This window comes from Neovison vison, chromosome 9 (genome assembly GCF_020171115.1).
Source record: "Neovison vison isolate M4711 chromosome 9, ASM_NN_V1, whole genome shotgun sequence".
In the NCBI taxonomy this organism is placed as follows: domain Eukaryota; kingdom Metazoa; phylum Chordata; class Mammalia; order Carnivora; family Mustelidae; genus Neogale; species Neogale vison.
The window spans coordinates 11,626,281-11,644,656 of record NC_058099.1 but is presented as its reverse complement, the minus strand read 5'-3'; the positions used below and the strand labels follow the sequence as shown (position 1 = coordinate 11,644,656).

Here is an 18,376-nt window from a genome sequence, read left to right as displayed (position 1 = left end):
AATCTGTAGATTGCTTTGGATGATACAGACATTTTGTTCTCCCAATCCATGAGCATGGAATATCTTTCCATTTATTTGTGTTGTCTTCAGAGTATAGGTCTTTGGCTGCTTTGGTTAAGTTTATTCCTAGGTTTACTGTTTTTGATGCAGTTTTAAATGGGACTTTTTTAAAATTAACATATAATGTATTATTTGCCCAAGGGGTACAGGTCTTTGAATCACCAGGCTTACGCACTTCACAGCACTCACCACAGCACATAGCCTCCCCAATGTCCATAACCCATCCGCCCTTTCCATACCCCCCGCCCCAGCAACCCTGTTTGTTTTGTGAGATTAAGAGTCTCTTATGGTTTGTCTCCCTCCCGATCCCATCTTGTTGCATTTTTTTTTCCCTACCCCCTAAATGCCCCACTTTGCCTCTCAAATTCCCCATATCAGGGAGATCATACGATAATTGTCGTTCTCTGATTGACTTATTTCACTTAGCATAATACCCTCTAGTTCTATCTACGTTGTTGCAAATGGCAAGATTTCATTTCTTCTGATGGCTGCATAGTATTCCATTGTATAAATGTACCGCATCTTCTTTATCCATTCATCTGTTGATGGACATGTAGGTTCTTCCCATAATTTGGCTATTGTGAACATTGCTGCTATAAACATTCGGGTGCACGTGCCCCTTCGGATCATTACATTTGTATCTTTAGGGTAAATACCTAGTAGTGCCATTGCTGGATTGTAGGGTAGCTCTATTTTCAACTTTTTGAGGAACCTCCATGCTGTTTTCTGGAGTGGCTGCACCAGCTTGCATTCCCACCAACAGTGTAGGAGGGTTCCCCTTTTCTGCGCATCCTCGCCAGCATCTGTCGTTTCCTGACTTGTTAATTTTACCCGTTCTGACTGGTGTGAGGTGGTATCTCATTGTGGTTTTGATTTGTATTTCCCTGATGCCGAGTGATGGTGAGCTCTTTTTCATGTGTCTCTTGGCCATCTGGATGTCTTTGCAGAAATGTCTCTTCATGTCCTCTGAATGGGACTGTTTTTTTCATTTCTCTTTTTAAGAGGCAAGATTTGAAGAATTTTAAAGCTATTAAATTTTTTCGTATGGGGAAATACGATATGTTACTATGTTCTTTTGTGTGTGTGTGTGTCCTAAAAGTTTTTTTTTAAATTTATTTATTTTCAGAAAAACAGTATTCATTATTTTTTCACCACACCCAGTGCTCTATGCAATCCGTGCCCTCTATAATACCCACCACCTGGTACCCCAACCTCCCACCCCCCCCCCGCCACTTCAAACCCCTCAGTTTGTTTTTCAGAGTCCATAGTCTCTCATGGTATGTTCTTTTAGAGTAACCGGCTGACTGCTGATATGAAATATGACAGTATTTAAGCAAGCTGGATTTGTAGCTGCATTTGTTTTGCTGGTTCTTTTGGTCTTTTTGGCTGGTTAATTTGTTTTAATAATCTAAAAGTCTTAAGGCTGTTGACATCAGTTTTTCCATTAAAGTTTACCTGAACACATTGGATGAGGAGAAATGCAGTCTGTGTCTGAAGTCTTAATCTTGCATATAGGGTCAGAAATAACTGGCTTGGGCTTTTACGTAAAATGATACTTTTGAGTAGTGGAAAGAACCCTAGAATAGAAATACTTAGATTTAGTTTAATTATTGCTACTATTAACACTGTGAACTTTTTCAAGTTTCTTTATATCTCCTGGCAGTAGTTTCCTTACTTATAAAATAAGTTGGCTAGACTCTATAGTGCTTTCTAACTTTAAAATACTACAGTTACAGATGATTTTTTTTTCCTCTATAACCCATATCACATATTAGGTGCTTCTTGGATCATAATTGATAGTTGCATATTCAGAGTGTCTTTCCTTTATGATTACCTCATAAAATGGGTAAAATGAAATTACATTAAAATATGAATGTTTTCTACTATTTTGCTTTCAAATTAGAAAACACAGTGACTGGTTTGTTTGAACAACTGATAACAATTGGTCTCCCTGCAAAGACTTTTGGAATTATCATGCCATCTGGTGGCCAATTTCATGTACAATGCAGCTTCAACTTTGATTTGCACACTGAAGTATTAGACATGGTCTGTGGTCTGTGCCCACTCAATAGCTGTATTTCTGTTCTCACTGCAACTTTGGGATCTGCTGCTTCCCACAGTATATATGCCGGCGCTAGGAAGTGGAAATTACGATCTTTAAACTTTGTAACAGTTTTTTTCCTTTTTAAGAAACAAAAGTTTCTTTAAACTCCCATTTTTCCCCTTTAGTAAAGAAATTTATGTAGATCCCTTTTAGAAATTTTAATTACAAATAGGAACGATGTCTAAGATCTCAGAAGCACTAAACTGCTTCTTAACTTAGGCATGTTCATGGTAGAATGATCATAATCACAGACATCCCTGTTCACCCTCATACCAAGGGGTTGCTATATGAAAAATCCCTAGATGGTCATTTTGCTCTTTGCATTTGTCAGGGCTTTGTTATTTTTTTTTAACGTGGTTTTATTGAATTTGTTGTTTATGGTAGAAAATAGTGTTGTGTAGCCCTATCATAGTGATAGTGACTTGTTGAAAATTAGCATCTCTTTATCAGATTTGAACAGGTCAAACAGCTGTTTTTTTCTAGTGATTCTGTAAACATTGAGGTACCCAAAGAATGGTCAAGATGTATGTTCCCCTTAATACTGTTTGTAATAATAAAATTAAAATGTGGAAGTTAAATGTTCACCAGAATAGAATAATTAAAATATGATGCAATTCACAATCTATACAAATGTCAAAACATTGTTATACACCTCAAATAAATATAATGTTGTATGTCTGTTATATTTCACTAAAAACATGGTGGTGCAACCATATGACTTAGCATCTATCAAAAAAATACAGGTGTAATAAGTAACCATAACACAAGATAGATTGTGGTTTTACTCTAACGTAAATAACAATGCTGTGACAAGACTTAATGCTCTTCTTTTCATCCTTGAAAAGGTATAATTCTTATTATTAATATTAGAAACCTACTTTCAATTTAGCCCTTAGGAAGATGGAACGTTTTCATTTATAACATTCCGAGCACTTTTTGTCTTATTTATTCTACCATATAATCCCATTAGATATGCTGGGTATCTGATACTTTCCTTGTTTTATAAGAAGCCTGGGGAAGTTAAACCTGGATCTCAGTATTGTAATTTATATAATAGGAAGTCAATATAAAATTTTTGGGGTGGATCTGTTCAGTGATACGATGACAAGACTAGATATATAATCTCCTTGAAGTTCACTTCATTGCCTGCAGTCTCCACTCTGTTTCCTGTTAATAGGGCTTCTTCTTGTACTTCAGCATTAAGACACCAGAGACAACTTTGTATTTGCTGTTGTCTTAAATACTACTAAGAGATGGGATTATATTTATTTCTGTGTCAGCATTTGCAGAACATAAAGACTAGTGTAGCTTTTATCATTTAAAAGTTGAGACCTGTGTACATATCCTTAGAGGTGAAAATTCTGTCCGCCACAAATGTTTAATAGTTTGGTATGCAGACATTTTTCTTTGCACGTTTGTCATTTCCAGACTCCCTTGCTAAGATTCTTCAGTTTTCTTTTCTCTCTCCTTCTCTTTTTTAAAAGATTTTATTTTAAAGTAATCTCTACACCCAACATGGGGCTCAGACTTAAAAACCCTGAGATCAACCCTCAGTCACTGACTGAGCCAGCCACGCACCCAGATTCTTTGATTTTCTTATTCTGAGTTTCAGAGAGTGTTTTTGAATTGGTTACTAAGTACAGATGGTCTTCAAACTAACTTTTTATCTTCAGAGCCACTTTTTCCTTTGAGTCAGTACCTGGAAATCTCATTTAGCCTTTTATAGTACCTTTTAATGGTTCTACTGCCATTACTATTTTAAAGTTATACAGTACCAAGACATAATTTGTATTTGCTGCACATTGGCAGATTGCCATTGGCAGATGTTTGCTTTTAGAACAGAGGAGCCAGAGGAAGTGGTGTGTGGGAGAGTAGGGGATTACTTTGGTAAATTCTAATTTTAAGGATATTTTCAATTTTTTTCTTAAGTAGATGTTTAACTATATCCTTAGTATTATTTTTATAGTTACTGCACAGGTGAATAATAAGGTTATCACTGCTTAAGGGAAGCACTAAGCAACAGTTTACTGTTGGCCATATTTTCCTTATCTCTGTTATTTTTTGAAGGTACCTTGTTTAGAAATTCAAAAGATCTATGATTATTTTTTCTTTATTACATATTTAAACAAATAAGGCAGTAATTATTTGTAAAAAAAAAGGTGACTAAGTTCAAAGAAAATTAACATTTTTTTTGAGTACCTATGTGCTAGATGCCATGCTAGTTGCTTTATAGATATCTAACTTAACAACAACAGAAAATTAAGAAATTAAAGCCACATTTTAGGGAGCATATGAGTTTTTTCTAGCTGTTACAAATTTTTTAGTGGATTATATACAGCAATGATAATATTTTCACTGAAGAGGTTGATGATGATTTTTAAATTTCTGTTATGACTTGAAAACCAGGCATAGAAAAGAATCCTAGATTCAAGGGAAGTTGTTCTAGTATATGTCACAAGAAAATACTTTGCAAAATTAATTAAACATGCTGTTCTACAGTGCAGTTCCTAAAGAGAAGGACAGACAGTGCTTTAAACTTCGCCAAGGAACTGATAAGAAAATTGTCATCTATGTGCAACAAACAACTAATAAAGAGCTGGCCATTGAAAGGTAAACATTTTTAGTAAATTCAGCTTAAATATAAATTCTGGTTTTTATCAATCCAGTGGAGTAACCATATACTGTATTCAAAAATGTATTTGGGAGAATTTTGTTCTCTGGGGATTTCTTTGGGTTATTGAAGTGAATACTTTGTTCACTTTGAATTAACTCCTATAAATCTTCAGCTAATATGCTGACTTTCGCTATGTGATAATGAAAGACATATAGAATTTGTTTATGTAAATTAAAGAAGTAAGGTTATTTGGGCAATACTAGTTTATTGATAATTTTAATGTGTCCTTTATCCATCAATAAGAATTTTAAATGACCTAGTTTAAACATCTTTTTTTTATATTATCTTCTTTGCAGATTTATGCCTGTTCTTTCTTTGCAGGTGTTTTGGTCTTCTCCTTAGCCCAGGAAAAGATGTACGAAATAGTGACATGCACTTGTTAGATTTGGTAAGACTTGCTTTTCATTTTAAGGTTATACACTATTTCCTTGATAAAGGGTTCACTTTATCTGACCTGAATCTGATGGTAAAGGACCTCTATGAAAGTGTTCTTATGAGCTGCAGTAGCAGTAAACAAAGATAAGGAATTTCCTCATTTCTGACTTGATATTTACTAGTCTGACCTTAGACCTATTTAGTCTCAGCCTCAGTTTCATCAGTGTATGATAGTGAATAATCCTTGTTTATAATTTAAGGTTAAAGTTGGAATCAAAGAAAAGGTTCACGAGAGAAGTAGAGACTATCATGAGTTTTATAAATGTAGGTAGTATTAGTATTGTTGCTATTATGAAAATCTTTATTTTCAAAACTGAAATTTATGTGACAATTATGCACTTGACAGAAGCATTCAGCATAGATTCAGGTGGTAAATTTCTCTGAATTTGTAGTTTGATTTGATTTCTAAGCATTTACTTCATAATTTTTCAGGAGTGATTGCATAAATAATTGGCGTATCTTTTATTTTAACTGCAGTCAGTCTCATTCACATATATTTCTATCTGTTTTAAAAATATCTGACCCTCTTTCATAGTCTTACATTTTTATGACTCATTATTTTAAAGGCAGCAAAATGGGAATTAGCTGTTGTTACTTTATTTTGGCATTAATGTTTGTCTTTACTCTTTAGGAATCTATGGGCAAAAGTTCAGATGGAAAGTCCTATGTTATCACTGGGAGCTGGAATCCAAAATCTCTACCTTTTCAAGTTGTAAATGAAGAAACTCCTAAAGGTGATGCAGATTGCTGCTATCATGAACAGAAATTTTAGTCCCAAAAGATACCCAAACCTTAGGACCACTTATTTCACAAATATCAGTATTTTCTTTAATTCTGGTGAAACCAAAGAATTTGTTATAGGTCTTTGAGTTTATTATTAAATTTGACCTATAAACAAAGTATCATTCCCCCCCCCCTTATTTTTCCCTCCTGTCTTAATTTTTCACTTCCCTGCTTCTTTTTCTATTCGTGTACTTACTTATATACAGAATTCTAAATTTTATTTTTGTGGAAAGATAATATATGCACATATGGTTAAAAATTAAAAGGATATGGAGGGAAAAGTAAGACTCTACCACAGTCCTCAGGGCCCTACCCCAAGGGGACCATAGGGACCAGTTTCTTATGTAGCTTTTCAGATACTCTTTGTGCAGAAACCGCCTTTTTCAAGTTATTTCCTACTGTTTCTGAATGTCATTTAGTGGCTGCATAATATTCTCTCCTGAAAATGTAACATTTGCCAACTAGTGCCTCCTATTGAGCATTTATTTTTTTCACCTTCATTTTCTTCTTGTTACTCATAGCACTATAGATAAATGGATAAGTTAACCAAGATTTTAAAAGTTGAGAATCCCCACTGTTGGTGAAAGTGACATGAAGAGGCCATGTGCCACTTTTGCAAATCAGTTTGATAGAACATTTCATAAACTTTAATATAACGCCATCACTAATTGCAAGGAGTCTACCCAAGCAAAGAATTCTCAGTACAGAAAAAGAGTTTTCAAAACAGCAATGTATCTGATTACTTTAGAGTTTGATTTAATTAATGGATTACCTTAAGCTATCTTGAAAGTTTGTGAGAAAAGTAACTAATTTTACATTAATTGTATGAGCAAATATATTTCCATTTTTTTTATTTGCTTCTCCCCACCTCTCTCTCTAGATAAAGTGCTGTTTATGACCACAGCTGTTGATTTGGTAATAACAGAAGTACAGGAGCCTGTTCGATTTCTCATAGAGACAAAAGTCCGCGTTTGCTCACCTAATGAAAGATTATTCTGGCCCTTCAGCAAACGTAGTACTACTGAAAATTTCTTTTTGAAACTAAAACAGGTACTACACTTTCTTATAAATATGGGAGGGAGGTAGATAAAGGAGAAACTATTTTTGAGGCTGATTTATCATGAAGCTAAATTGTCACTTTTATAAACAGTCATGTGTATTTTAAACATATTAAGAGGAGAAGTGTCTTATTTTTACCCACCTATTTATCATTTTTTTTCTCTTCATTTCCTCCTCAAGAACCAGGTTCTTGTCTGATCTTACTTGCCTTCAATCTGGAGAACTTATTTTAACATTTCTTCTGGTGTCCATCTACTAAAGTCCTATAACTCTTAGACTTCTTTATCTGAACATGGTTTTATTTCACCTTCATTCCAGTGGGATATTTTCACTGGCTGTAGTATTCTGGACATATAAATATGATGTGCCTAGGCATGATTCTTTGTCTCACTTGGGTTTGTTGAGCTTCTTGAATTTTTATTTATTTATTTGACACAGAGTGAGAGAGGGAGGAGAGGGAGAGGGAGAAAAAGACTCCCCACTGAGCAGGGAGCCCAATGTGTGGCTGGATCCCAGGACCTTGGGTTCGTGACCCCAGCCAAAGGCAGACACTTAAACTACTGAGCCACCTAGGTGCCCCAAACTTCTCGAATTTTTCAAGTTTTGTTTTGTTTTGTTTTACCAATTTTGAGGAAAATATGGTTTGTTATTTCTTTCTTTTTTTTTTTTTTTCTTTCTGAATCTTAAAAAAAGAGGGGGCTTAAAAACCCTTCTACAATTTCCTCCCCATCCCCCCCCCTTTTTAAAATTTCTTAATTTTTTTATTTTGGTTTGTTATTTCTTTTAAACTTTTTTCCTGCCCCATCTCTTTTTTTCTCTCCTAAGATTCCACTTACATATATTTTAGTCTGGTTGTTTTGTTTTGTTTTTTAAAGATTTTATTTATTTATTTGATAGAGATCACAGGTAGGCAGAGAGGCAGGCAGAGAGAAGGGGAGGAAGCCAGCTCCCTGCTGAGCAGAGAGCCCGATGCGGGGCTCGATCCCAGGACCCTGAGATCATGACCCAAGCTGAAGGCAGAGGCTCAATCCACTGAGCCACCCAGGCACCCCTCTGGTTTTTTAAAAATCTTATATTTTTTTTTCTGTTTTTACTTCAGGTGGGATATCATTTTAACTCTCTTTTGACATGCTTAAAGTTGGCTTGCCCCTTTCATCATCCCCAATTTTTTATTAAGCTCATTCAATTAAGTTTTGTTTTTGTTTTTTTTTTTTAATTTCAGGTTTTGAACTTTTTATTTCTGGAATGTCCGTTTGGTTCTTTTTTATAGTTTCTGTTTTCTTATGAGATTTCCTCTTTGTTCTTTCAAGAAGATTCTCTCTTACATCCTTGAGCATAATTATAATACTGCTACTTTCAAAATCCTTAACTGCTAATTCTAATGTCTGGTGAGTCACATTTTTCTGTTTCTTTGTCTAGCAATTTTGGATATGTTAGATATGTTAGTCATTTTTTAATAATAGATTTTTATGGTCTGTTATGTTATGGTCTCTTTTGAGTATCAGCTTAAAAAAAAAAATCTGTCAGTTAATTTGGTCAGAGTCAAATTCTACACTCTATTTTACCTGTGGCGGGCAGCAGATGAAATCTGTGTTTCCTTCTTTTAGTTTTTCTTGGCTCAGATGCCCCACTACTTACCCCCCCCCTTTTTTTTTCCGCTTTCCTTTCCTTTGTATCAGAACTTCTTGAAAAAGAATCAATTCCATAATGACCTAAATTGCTAAATCTGGTGGTCAGAGTCTTCATAGTCCTTGACCTTTGAGCAGATGATCACTCTCTCCCCTTCCTTACCCTTTCACTTAGCCTTCAGGATATCTCAGATTTACCTCGGTTCTCCACCCTCAACCCATAAAATGCTCTCTGTATCTGTCTTCACTGTCTCAGTTCATGGACATCTCCTAATTGTCGCTGAGAATTTTACTTTGATTTTTCACACCCCCTATCCAGTCTGTCAGGAAATTGTTTACTATCAAAATCAATCATATTCTGGCTGCTTCTTAGCACTTAAATTACACTAATCTTATTTGAACTGTCACCTTTACCTGAGTTACTGTAGTAGCCTCTTCACAGCTCCCTGTTTCTTTTTGTGCACCCCCCACCATACATTCGCAACACAGCAACCTAAGATCAAATCATATCACTTTCCTGCTTATAACTCTTTAAAGCTATTTTACTCTGTAAAAGCGAGCGTCCTTTCTGTGGCTTTTAAGACACTATGTGGTCTACTGTCTGTTGTGTCATGACCTTTCTCTCTTAATGCTCTTCTTCCTTGCTGCTTCTGCTCTAGCCATGCTCTTAGGGCCTTCCGCTATTAACTGTTTCTTCTGCCTTAAATGCTCTTCCAGTTTCTCACTTGCTATTATTCACCTTTTTCAAGTCTTTATCTTCTATAAATTTGTGCTTAGATTGACATCTTAGTAATGCCTGACTGCCACACGTAACACTGCAGTTTATCTGCTCTTAACTTCCAGCGTACGACATAATAAATTTTATTTTGCTTATTATCTGTTTTCCCTGTTAGAAACCTCTACTAAGGGGCACCTGGGTGGCTCAGTGGGTTAAAGCCTCTGCCTTCAGCTCGGGTCATGATCCCAGGGTCCTGGGATAGAGCCCCATGTCGGGCTCTCTGCTCAGCGGGGAGCCTGCTTCTCCCCCACCCCCCCCCGCCCCCTGCCTGCCTCTCTGCCTACTTGTGATCTCTCTATCTCTCTCTGTCAAATAAATAAATAAAATCTTTAAAAAAAAAAAAAAAACCTGTTTAAAAAAAAAAGAAACCTCTACTAAGACAGTATTCCTGATCTGCCTTGTTCACTGATTTATCCCAAGCATCTAAAACATAGTAGTTCTCTATAAATATTTGTTGAATTGATTCTTACTGACATGTAACTTCAGTTTTCAGTTTTACAAAATTAAAGTGTTGCTTGTGGGTTTACTTGAGTATACTTTCTGATAGAAATAAATATTTTAGTTCCAGTGTTTTCAAGTTATCCCTTTTGGTTATAGTTAGAGAAAGGTGGCAAACAGAAAAGGAATAGAGATTTCTCTTCCATGTTGTCTTAGGAGACAGAATGTAAACCTGGGCTCCAGCACTGTTCTCCCAGCACATCACTATGGCAGCAGAAAAGGATTAGCATAGGGTTATCAACTAGAAGTTTGCTTTGGAACCAGAAAATGTGGATATTACCACTGACGAGCAAGTACCTTCAACTCTGTGAGCCTGTGTACTCAACTGTAGAATGGCAGTGATTGAATCTTCCTCACAGTGTTATTGTGACATTAAGTGAGAAACTCTATAACACATTTGGCATATGGTATGTTCTTCATGTATTTTAGCTGTTATAGAGAGGGACTGTGGAACCTGAGTGAAGCAGAGAAAGAATAAAAAATATTACGTCATTGAAATGCCAGGGTGGCTCAGTCAGTTAGGCATCTGACTCTGGATCTCAGCTCAGGTCTTGATCGTAGGGTCGTGAGTTTGGGCTTGTGTTGGGCTCCACAGTGGGAATGGAACCTACTTAAAAAAAAAATCCTAAGACATGAAATCAGAACAACATTGATTATTATTAGTGGATCAGCCCCAGAAGAACAGCACTTCAGAAAGAAAACCATTTTACGGGTATTATTTTAAAAGTTTAGGGAGTAAGGATGATTCTTAACTGTTTAGAGTAAGGGATGGTAAATAGAAATTAATTCCATAATTTTAGTACAAATTTGTATGTAAGAAAACATACTCTCTTTAATTAGAGAGTTCTGTCTTTTTAATCTTAATGAACATCAATAAGATTCCTTTGATCTCTCTTTTCCCTTTAGATCTTATACAGACTTATATTCAAAGACTGCATGAGTTTACAGGAATATTATTTAATGTGGTTTGGTCTAAAATAATATATCTAAGTAGGCTAATAAATGACTTAGGCGTGTCATATACCTGAGACCTAATCCAGTAGTCTATTCTAGACTCTGTTAAGGTTACAAGCTAAACATAGGCCAAGTTGCCAATATTTTCTTTGCAAAAAGCAGAAGTTTATATGTGGAAGCTAGGAGGAGGGCAAGGAATTCCTGAGAATAATCTTTCATTTTTCTCCTTATTTGGGTAAGTCTTATTTTGGGGGTGGGGGGAGGAATTTTGTGAGGGGTAGGGAATAGGAAAGGAGAGAGTGTGAAGAATTTAAGCAACTTGTTGCTGTCTTAATGCACTTAGAGGACTGTTCATCTCATTTCTTGTAACATAATAAACTAAGTTTATTCCCTTCTTTATATTTATGGTATTAAAAAGTAATAACTACAGTGTTTGAGAGCCTAGTGTGGCCACCACTGTACTAGCTACTTTGACTTTTTCTATTGTATAATTTTTATAGTGATCCAGTGAAGATAGTATTTTCATTTTTATAGATCCAGAGATGTAAAATTGATTTTATGGAATGTTGTGTGAACAAGATGCATACCTGAGCCTTCTAAGAGTTCTCAGTCAGGATTCTTTTCATAGAAACATCTTCCCTTTAGGATTTACTTAAATTAAGGAGAATTTAAAATTTTAACCCTTTTGCAGTTCTCATCAGACTAAAAAGGAAATAGTGGTGCAGACCAAAATTTTTAAATATACAGCATATAGTTTCTGTTGTTATCAATATGGGAAAATAATTATAGAAATTTTTTTAATACATGTTTAAAAATTGATTCTTTTTCCTATTACTAAAATTATCTGATGACTCTATAACTCCTCTTTAGCCTGGAAGCCTACCCACCTGTGAGTATTATTATATGAAGATGGCATCATATTAGAGAATAAACTTGGAAAATTAGTGGGGAAAGAAGCACCTGGTGGTTTAGTTGATTGAATGTCTGACTCTTGGTCTCAACTCAGGTCTTGATCTCAGGGTTATGAGTTCAAGCCCCACATTGGGCTCTGCACTGGTCATGGAGCCTACTTAAATAAATGAATAAATAAATGGAGAAATAATGATCGTTCTCTTGGATTTTAATATTTATAATATTGTTTAGTAAAAGTGGAAGAAACTAGTCTGAAGACTAGATTTTCCATCAGTAACATAAAGTGAATTTAAGAGCAGCTAAGCATTCTTAAAACTATAGAATTACAGAATTTTATTGCCAAAGAAAGGTGTCTTAGAATCTTTTATGGAATTATTTTATAAATGATTTTATAAATGATTTCTACATCATTTATAAATGATGTCTATAAGACTAAGTATCATGGCCAGCATCACATGGGCAAGTTATTAGTATAACCATGTTAGAAACCTGAGCCTCTTATTTCTCTTTGGGAGGGGTTGTGTATTTGTGCACATATGTGTGCACATGCACTTGCCATGCACAGGTATGCAGTAATCCACTGTGCCTCTCAAGGTAAAAAATACGGAAATGCTCTCTATACTAGAGATCTTCTACTGCTAAATCAGGAGGCATATATTATCGTGGTATTCCGCTATTCCAGAGAAGTGTGATCACTGGGTTCAGGTGGTGACCCCTGGATTTCTCCTTTGTAAAAATAGTTTTCTCTTTGTATTCAGCAAGTAATGTTTGGGATGTTTGGGGTGGTTCTTTGGCAACTTCCAAATACCCTGTTCCTCAACAACTTTCTAACTACTGGTTTTTTGTTTTTTGTTGTTTTTTTTTTTTTTAAGATTTTATTTATTTATTTGGCAGAGAGAGATCACAAGTAGACAGAGAGGCAGGCAGAGAGAGAGAGGGAAGCAGGCTCCCTGCTGAGCAGAGAGCCCGATGCGGGACTCGATCCCAGGACCCTGAGATCATGACCTGAGCCGAAGGCAGCGGCTTACCCCACTGAGCCACCCAGGTGCCCCTCTAACTACTGGTTTTAGCATCCTTTAGCATTGATGATCCTTCCCTCAATCACTTGAGTTCATTCACATATTTTCAATAATAATTGCACATTGCAGGGTTTTCTTCTTCTACATTTATATATGTTTCTAATATTGAATATGTTAAATACAGTAACTGTAATATATTTGCTTTATTCTACTTTATCAAAGAATTAAAAAATGACAGTATTGCAGGAAACACCCGTAATATTTATAAAATCTTTATAAGCCTGTAAAATGTTAAGAAAAGGTACTATTATATTTGTTTTTGAAATACAAATTTTAATTACTTAAAATTTCAGTGAGGACAAACATATATTAATACAGTTACTGATGGGGTAATTAAGCATTCATTAATAAACTTGTACCATTTCTAAAATATAGATGATGCCACACTGCAATTTGTGTACAATTTATGTTGTACAAACTTCTTTCAGTTGGAAATAAGATGCATATTTTAATATCAGCATATGAAAATCAGTATGTAAACATCTAAATGAAAAGGTTTCCAGAATATTTAGTATATTCTGAACTTAAGTTTTGGGAAAAACATTTATTAATATACCTGTAATATGTAGATACAACAAAAATGGATGTATATAATATGAAATTATTTGTGTCTGTACAGTTTCAAATTACCATTTTTTTTGTTGATATTCATTTCAAAAATGTCAGTATTACAGTTAATAATGAAACTATTGAGTGAAGTTTAAGATTTTATGGAACTTTTTCCCCCTTTGAACATTTTCCAGTAAGATTATAAAATGAGTGATGGGTTCAAAAGTTAATTGGAAAAAAATTTTTTTCCATTATAGTTATGTTACCATTTGACATATAGTTAGGTTTATTTGTTTCTGTATTTTCAATTTGGGGTCTTTGGGTCTTTTTTTCTTTTTGGTTTAAGTTTTTGAGTATTTAAAATACAGTGATACAAAAGTCAAGATTATGTAAAAATGTACTCAGAAATCTTAACTTTAATTCATGTTTCTCCATCCAAACCCATAAGTAACCATTATTAGTGGTTTCTGGGTTATCTTCCCAGTATTTCTTTTTGTGAAAGTAATAAAATACTCCTATATATTTCTTAACTCCCTTTTTAAATACAAACTAGCCTATGTACGTCCTGCACCTTTTTTTTTTCAAGATTTTATTTATTTATATATGAGGGAGGGAGAGAGCAGGGGGAAGAGCAGAGGGAGAGGGACAAGCAGACTCCTTGCTGAGCTCAGGATGGATGGAGTGCAGAGATGGACATGGGGCTTGATCTCACAACTCTGAGATCAACCAAAATCAGAGTGTCAGTTGCTTAACCAACTGAGCACCCAGGTGCCTCTTTAGAGATCTTCCTCCTTCTTAATGGCTACATAGTACTTTGTTGTTTGGATGAATCATGATTTATGATTTTTTAATTGTCCTCTATTGACAGATTTTTGGATTTTAAAAATCATTTGTTATTCCAAATAATGTTGTAGTATAGAATCTTGTGCATAAGTTGTTTTGATTTAATGAAAGTGCATCTTAGAGTAAATAATTTTGCGTATGTAATTTTGTTAGATTTGCCAGATTTCCCTTTCTCACTCTTGTAATCATAGGGATGAACAGGATATGAAAGTACCTGCTTCTGCATAGGCTTGTCAAGGGTATGGTGTTAAACTTAAGGATCTGATTGTAGACTTAATTCATCCTTTGATGAACGAAAACAGTCCCTTTTTTTTTTCATATGTTTAAGGGTAATTTTCCTCGTTTTCTCTAAACTGTCTTTTCATATTTTTGGCTTTCTGGTTTGGTCTTTTTCCTTTTAGTTTTTTGAAGCTCTTTCTGTATTTGTGAGATTAACTCTTTGAGATATAAATTGCAAATATTTCTTCTGGTTTGTCATTTGTCTTGTGACTTAAATTATGAAGAGTCTTTTCAGCTTTTTTGCCATAGAGTTCATTTTTATGTACTTGAATTTATCAAGTTTTTCCCATTAAAGCTTCTGGATTTTGAGTCATAACTAGAAATACTTTCCCTACACCCAATAATAAAGAAATATACACATTTTCTTCTATTACTTTTATGTTTTTGTTTTTCTACTTTTAGATCTCTGATTCATTATTGTTTTATTCTGGTATATGGTATAAAGTATGTGTCTGATTCAATCTTTTTCCAAATGGTCTGAGAATTTTTTTTTTTTTTTGAGTAAAATGCTATTGATCCTTGAACTCTTTTAGATAGTAATTAACTGTTTCAGATAGTAATTTATAATGAATGAAAAAAGGAAATGCTATTCTTTTATCAAAGTATAATACTTAAAAGTTAAGAAATCATAATTATAAATTTAGAATAAGCATATGTCATAGATTTTAATTCAATTCATTGAGTAATGAGGGAGCCAGTATTTGGCTCTACGTATTTGAGGAACTTGAGTTGATACAGTCCTTCTTTAAAAAAAGGACAAGAACAAGATTGTTAGGTCAGAGATAAAACTGACTACTATCTTATAGGTAAGTTTAGGCTATCTTTTCTACTGGACAGAAATCATTTGCCTATCTATTGGACACACATCTGTAGGTTAATATATAGCTTCATAGAGTCTGAGTCTTTAATATTAAGTAGCTAAGTCAAAATCGTTTATTCTTCTAGAAAATTAATCCATAGGTGGGCATGTTAAAACAAAGTTGGTAAAATATGGGTCAAATCTGGCCTGGCCTTCGTTTTTATAAAGTTCTTTTGGAATACAGCCATATTCAATCACTTAGTGTCTGTAGGTGATTTTGCACCATCATGGCAGAGTTGAGTAGTTGTGACAGACTTGTTGCCCATAGAGCTTAAAATATTTACTCTTTGGCCCTTTACATAAATGCTTACCGACTCCAGTATTAAGAAGTGCTTCAGGATGATATCGAAAGTACATGTTGCCACTAATTTGGTCTTCCAGGATTGGAATAATTTTTTCAAAAACCTACATGAACATTCAGATGATAAAATCGACTCTGCCTGATACTTCTGTACCTCATGAACCTTTTAATCCCCCTCTCTTGTATTTTTACGTTGTACTTATACATCTTTCTCATTGATGTAGCCACATTTCTAGTTGTCTTTGTATCTTTTCCTGTAATTCTGCCATTTTGTCCTGCTCTGTATTTCACTCTTTTTCCCCCTTCTTTATAAGCTGGCTATAATGTGGTGTATTAATATATTTAAATTTGGCGCTGGAAAAGTTTTATATTCTTGGTTCTTAATTTTTAATTTAGGTGAGTTCAAACTGCTATGTGTTTGCCTCAGAATGCAAACCAATTTGAGATACAAAATTTTTGTGAGTTTCATTAATCTTTTTTCTACCACTCACCTCCTCCTGACCCCCAGTTATAGTTTTCAGTTGAAGAAAATTCTCACATTGCTTTAATCAAGCTAAAGGAGTGGGAAGAAGCATGGAAATAAAAGGACTCTCTAAAGAGAGTCTCTAAACTGTGTTAGAATATTTTAAAACATATTTTTTCAGGGTGCTTGGGTAGATCATTCAGTTAAGCATCTGACTCTTCTTTTCAGCTTATTAGATCATCTCAGTCAGAGTCATGATGAGCCCTTCATTGGGCTCAGCACTGGGTATGGAGCCTGCTTAAGATTCTCTCTCTCGGGGCACCTGGGTGGCTCAGTGGGTTAAACCGCTGTCTTCGGCTCAGGTCATGATCTCAGGGTCCTGGGATCGAGTCCCGCATCGGGCTCTCTGCTCAGCGGGGAGCCTTCTTCCCTCTCTCTCTCTCTCTCTCTGCCTGCCTCTCTGCCTACTTGTGATCTTTCTCTGTCAAATAAATAAATAAATAAATAATCTTTAAAAAAAAAAAAAAAAGATTCTCTCTCTCTCCCTCTGCCCTTCCCCATCCTCTCTAGTTCTCTAAAAAAATATAAAATAAAAAACATTTTCTTAGGGATAGTTTATTTTTTTTATAGATTTTATTTATTTGATACAAGGCTCGTGTGTGAGAGAGAGCATGAGCAAAGGGAGGGCCAGAGGGAGAAGCAGATTCCTGTTGAGCAGAGAGTCCAATGCAGGGTTTGATCCCAGGACCGTGGGATCATGACCTGAGCCTAAGGCAGATGCTCAACTGACTGAGCCACCCAGGCACTCTCCTCATGGGTAGTTGCTTGTAGGAAATCTTGAGGAGACACCTTAAAGTAACTAGGAAGCTATCGATTGCTAACACTTACTAAATATTGGTAGCTGCATGTATGATGACAATAAGTAAAACTGCAGAATTAAAGTCCTCCTAACCCATTTTCTTCTGAATTTTTAAGTCTAAACATATTTTTCTATTTAGAAAAGGTTACATTTAGGAGTGCCTGTGTGGCTCAGTTTTGTTGAGCCTCCGGCTCAAGTCATAATCCAGGGGGTACTGGAATTGAGCCCGGTATCAGGCTCCCTGCCGTTCTAACCCTAACCCTCTCTCACTGACTCTGTCTGTGTCAAATAAATAAAATCTTTTTAAAAGAAAAAAAAAAAAGGTTACATTTAGTGTAGTCATTGAAAGTAATACCTTTTTCTTTTTCTTTTTTTTTTAAGATTTTATTTATTTATTTGAAAGAGAGAGATCACAAGTAAGCAGAGAGGCAGGCAGAGAGAGAGGGGGAAGCAGGCTCCCTGCTGAGCAGAGAGCCCAACATGGGGCCCGATCTCAGGACCCTGGGATCATGACCTGAGCTGAAGGCAGAGGCTTAACCCATTGAGCCACCCAGGTGCCCCAGTAATACCTTTTTCTTCTCCTGTATGAAATCAGAAGTGTAGTCATCAATTAAAAAATAATTGTACCACTTAGTAAATAACATTTTTTCATCTTCAAGATAAAGCAGAAGGAGAGAAAGAACAATACTGACACTTTATACGAAGTTGTGTGCTTGGAAAGTGAATCAGAGAGAGAGAGGAGGAAAACTACAGCCAGTCCCTCAATTCGCCTGCCACAGTCTGGATCTCAGAGTTCAATGATACCTTCTCCTCCAGAAGATGATGAAGAGGAAGGTAAATTGTAGGGAGAGCTCAATTTCTATTATGGGGTGGTATACCATGCACACCATATAAATTTATCAGGGAATTGATAACTGTGACATAGCATTTGGAATTCTTTGAGTAAACACGAGAATGTACTGTATGCAAAGGATTATGGGACATTTGAAAACGATGAGCACAGGACCTTCTTCAAGATAACTGTAATCAAGTTGGAAAAAACGAGATTTATAATTAGTGCCTTTTTTAAGAATCAGCATGTGCTAGCTTAGTGTATCAACACATTTTTAGAGCAAACTTGACATAGCTTCCACCTAAATAAATGTTCCCATTTCAACTGATTCATTTTACAGGGACAGTTTCACTTGCCAAAATGCAGCTTCCACCATGACGCTTTTATAAAATATGAGTATTTAAATATACAAATCATGTATGTATAG

The 18,376-nt window shown here is 35.2% G+C and overlaps 1 protein-coding gene across 4 annotated transcripts in view; it reads left to right on the top strand.

Moving 5' to 3' along the window:
• RABGAP1 (RAB GTPase activating protein 1) overlaps window positions 1–18,376 on the top strand; it is a 155,140-nt gene that overhangs the window by 47,576 nt on the left and 89,188 nt on the right. For all 4 annotated transcript variants that reach the window (XM_044264953.1, XM_044264954.1, XM_044264955.1 and 1 more), the window contains exons 7-11: window positions 4,664–4,774; window positions 5,160–5,226; window positions 5,905–6,007; window positions 6,937–7,106; window positions 17,777–17,951. In XM_044264953.1, coding sequence (XP_044120888.1) covers window positions 4,664–4,774; window positions 5,160–5,226; window positions 5,905–6,007; window positions 6,937–7,106; window positions 17,777–17,951 — 626 coding nt within the window. The remainder of the gene's footprint in view (window positions 1–4,663; window positions 4,775–5,159; window positions 5,227–5,904; window positions 6,008–6,936; window positions 7,107–17,776; window positions 17,952–18,376) is intronic.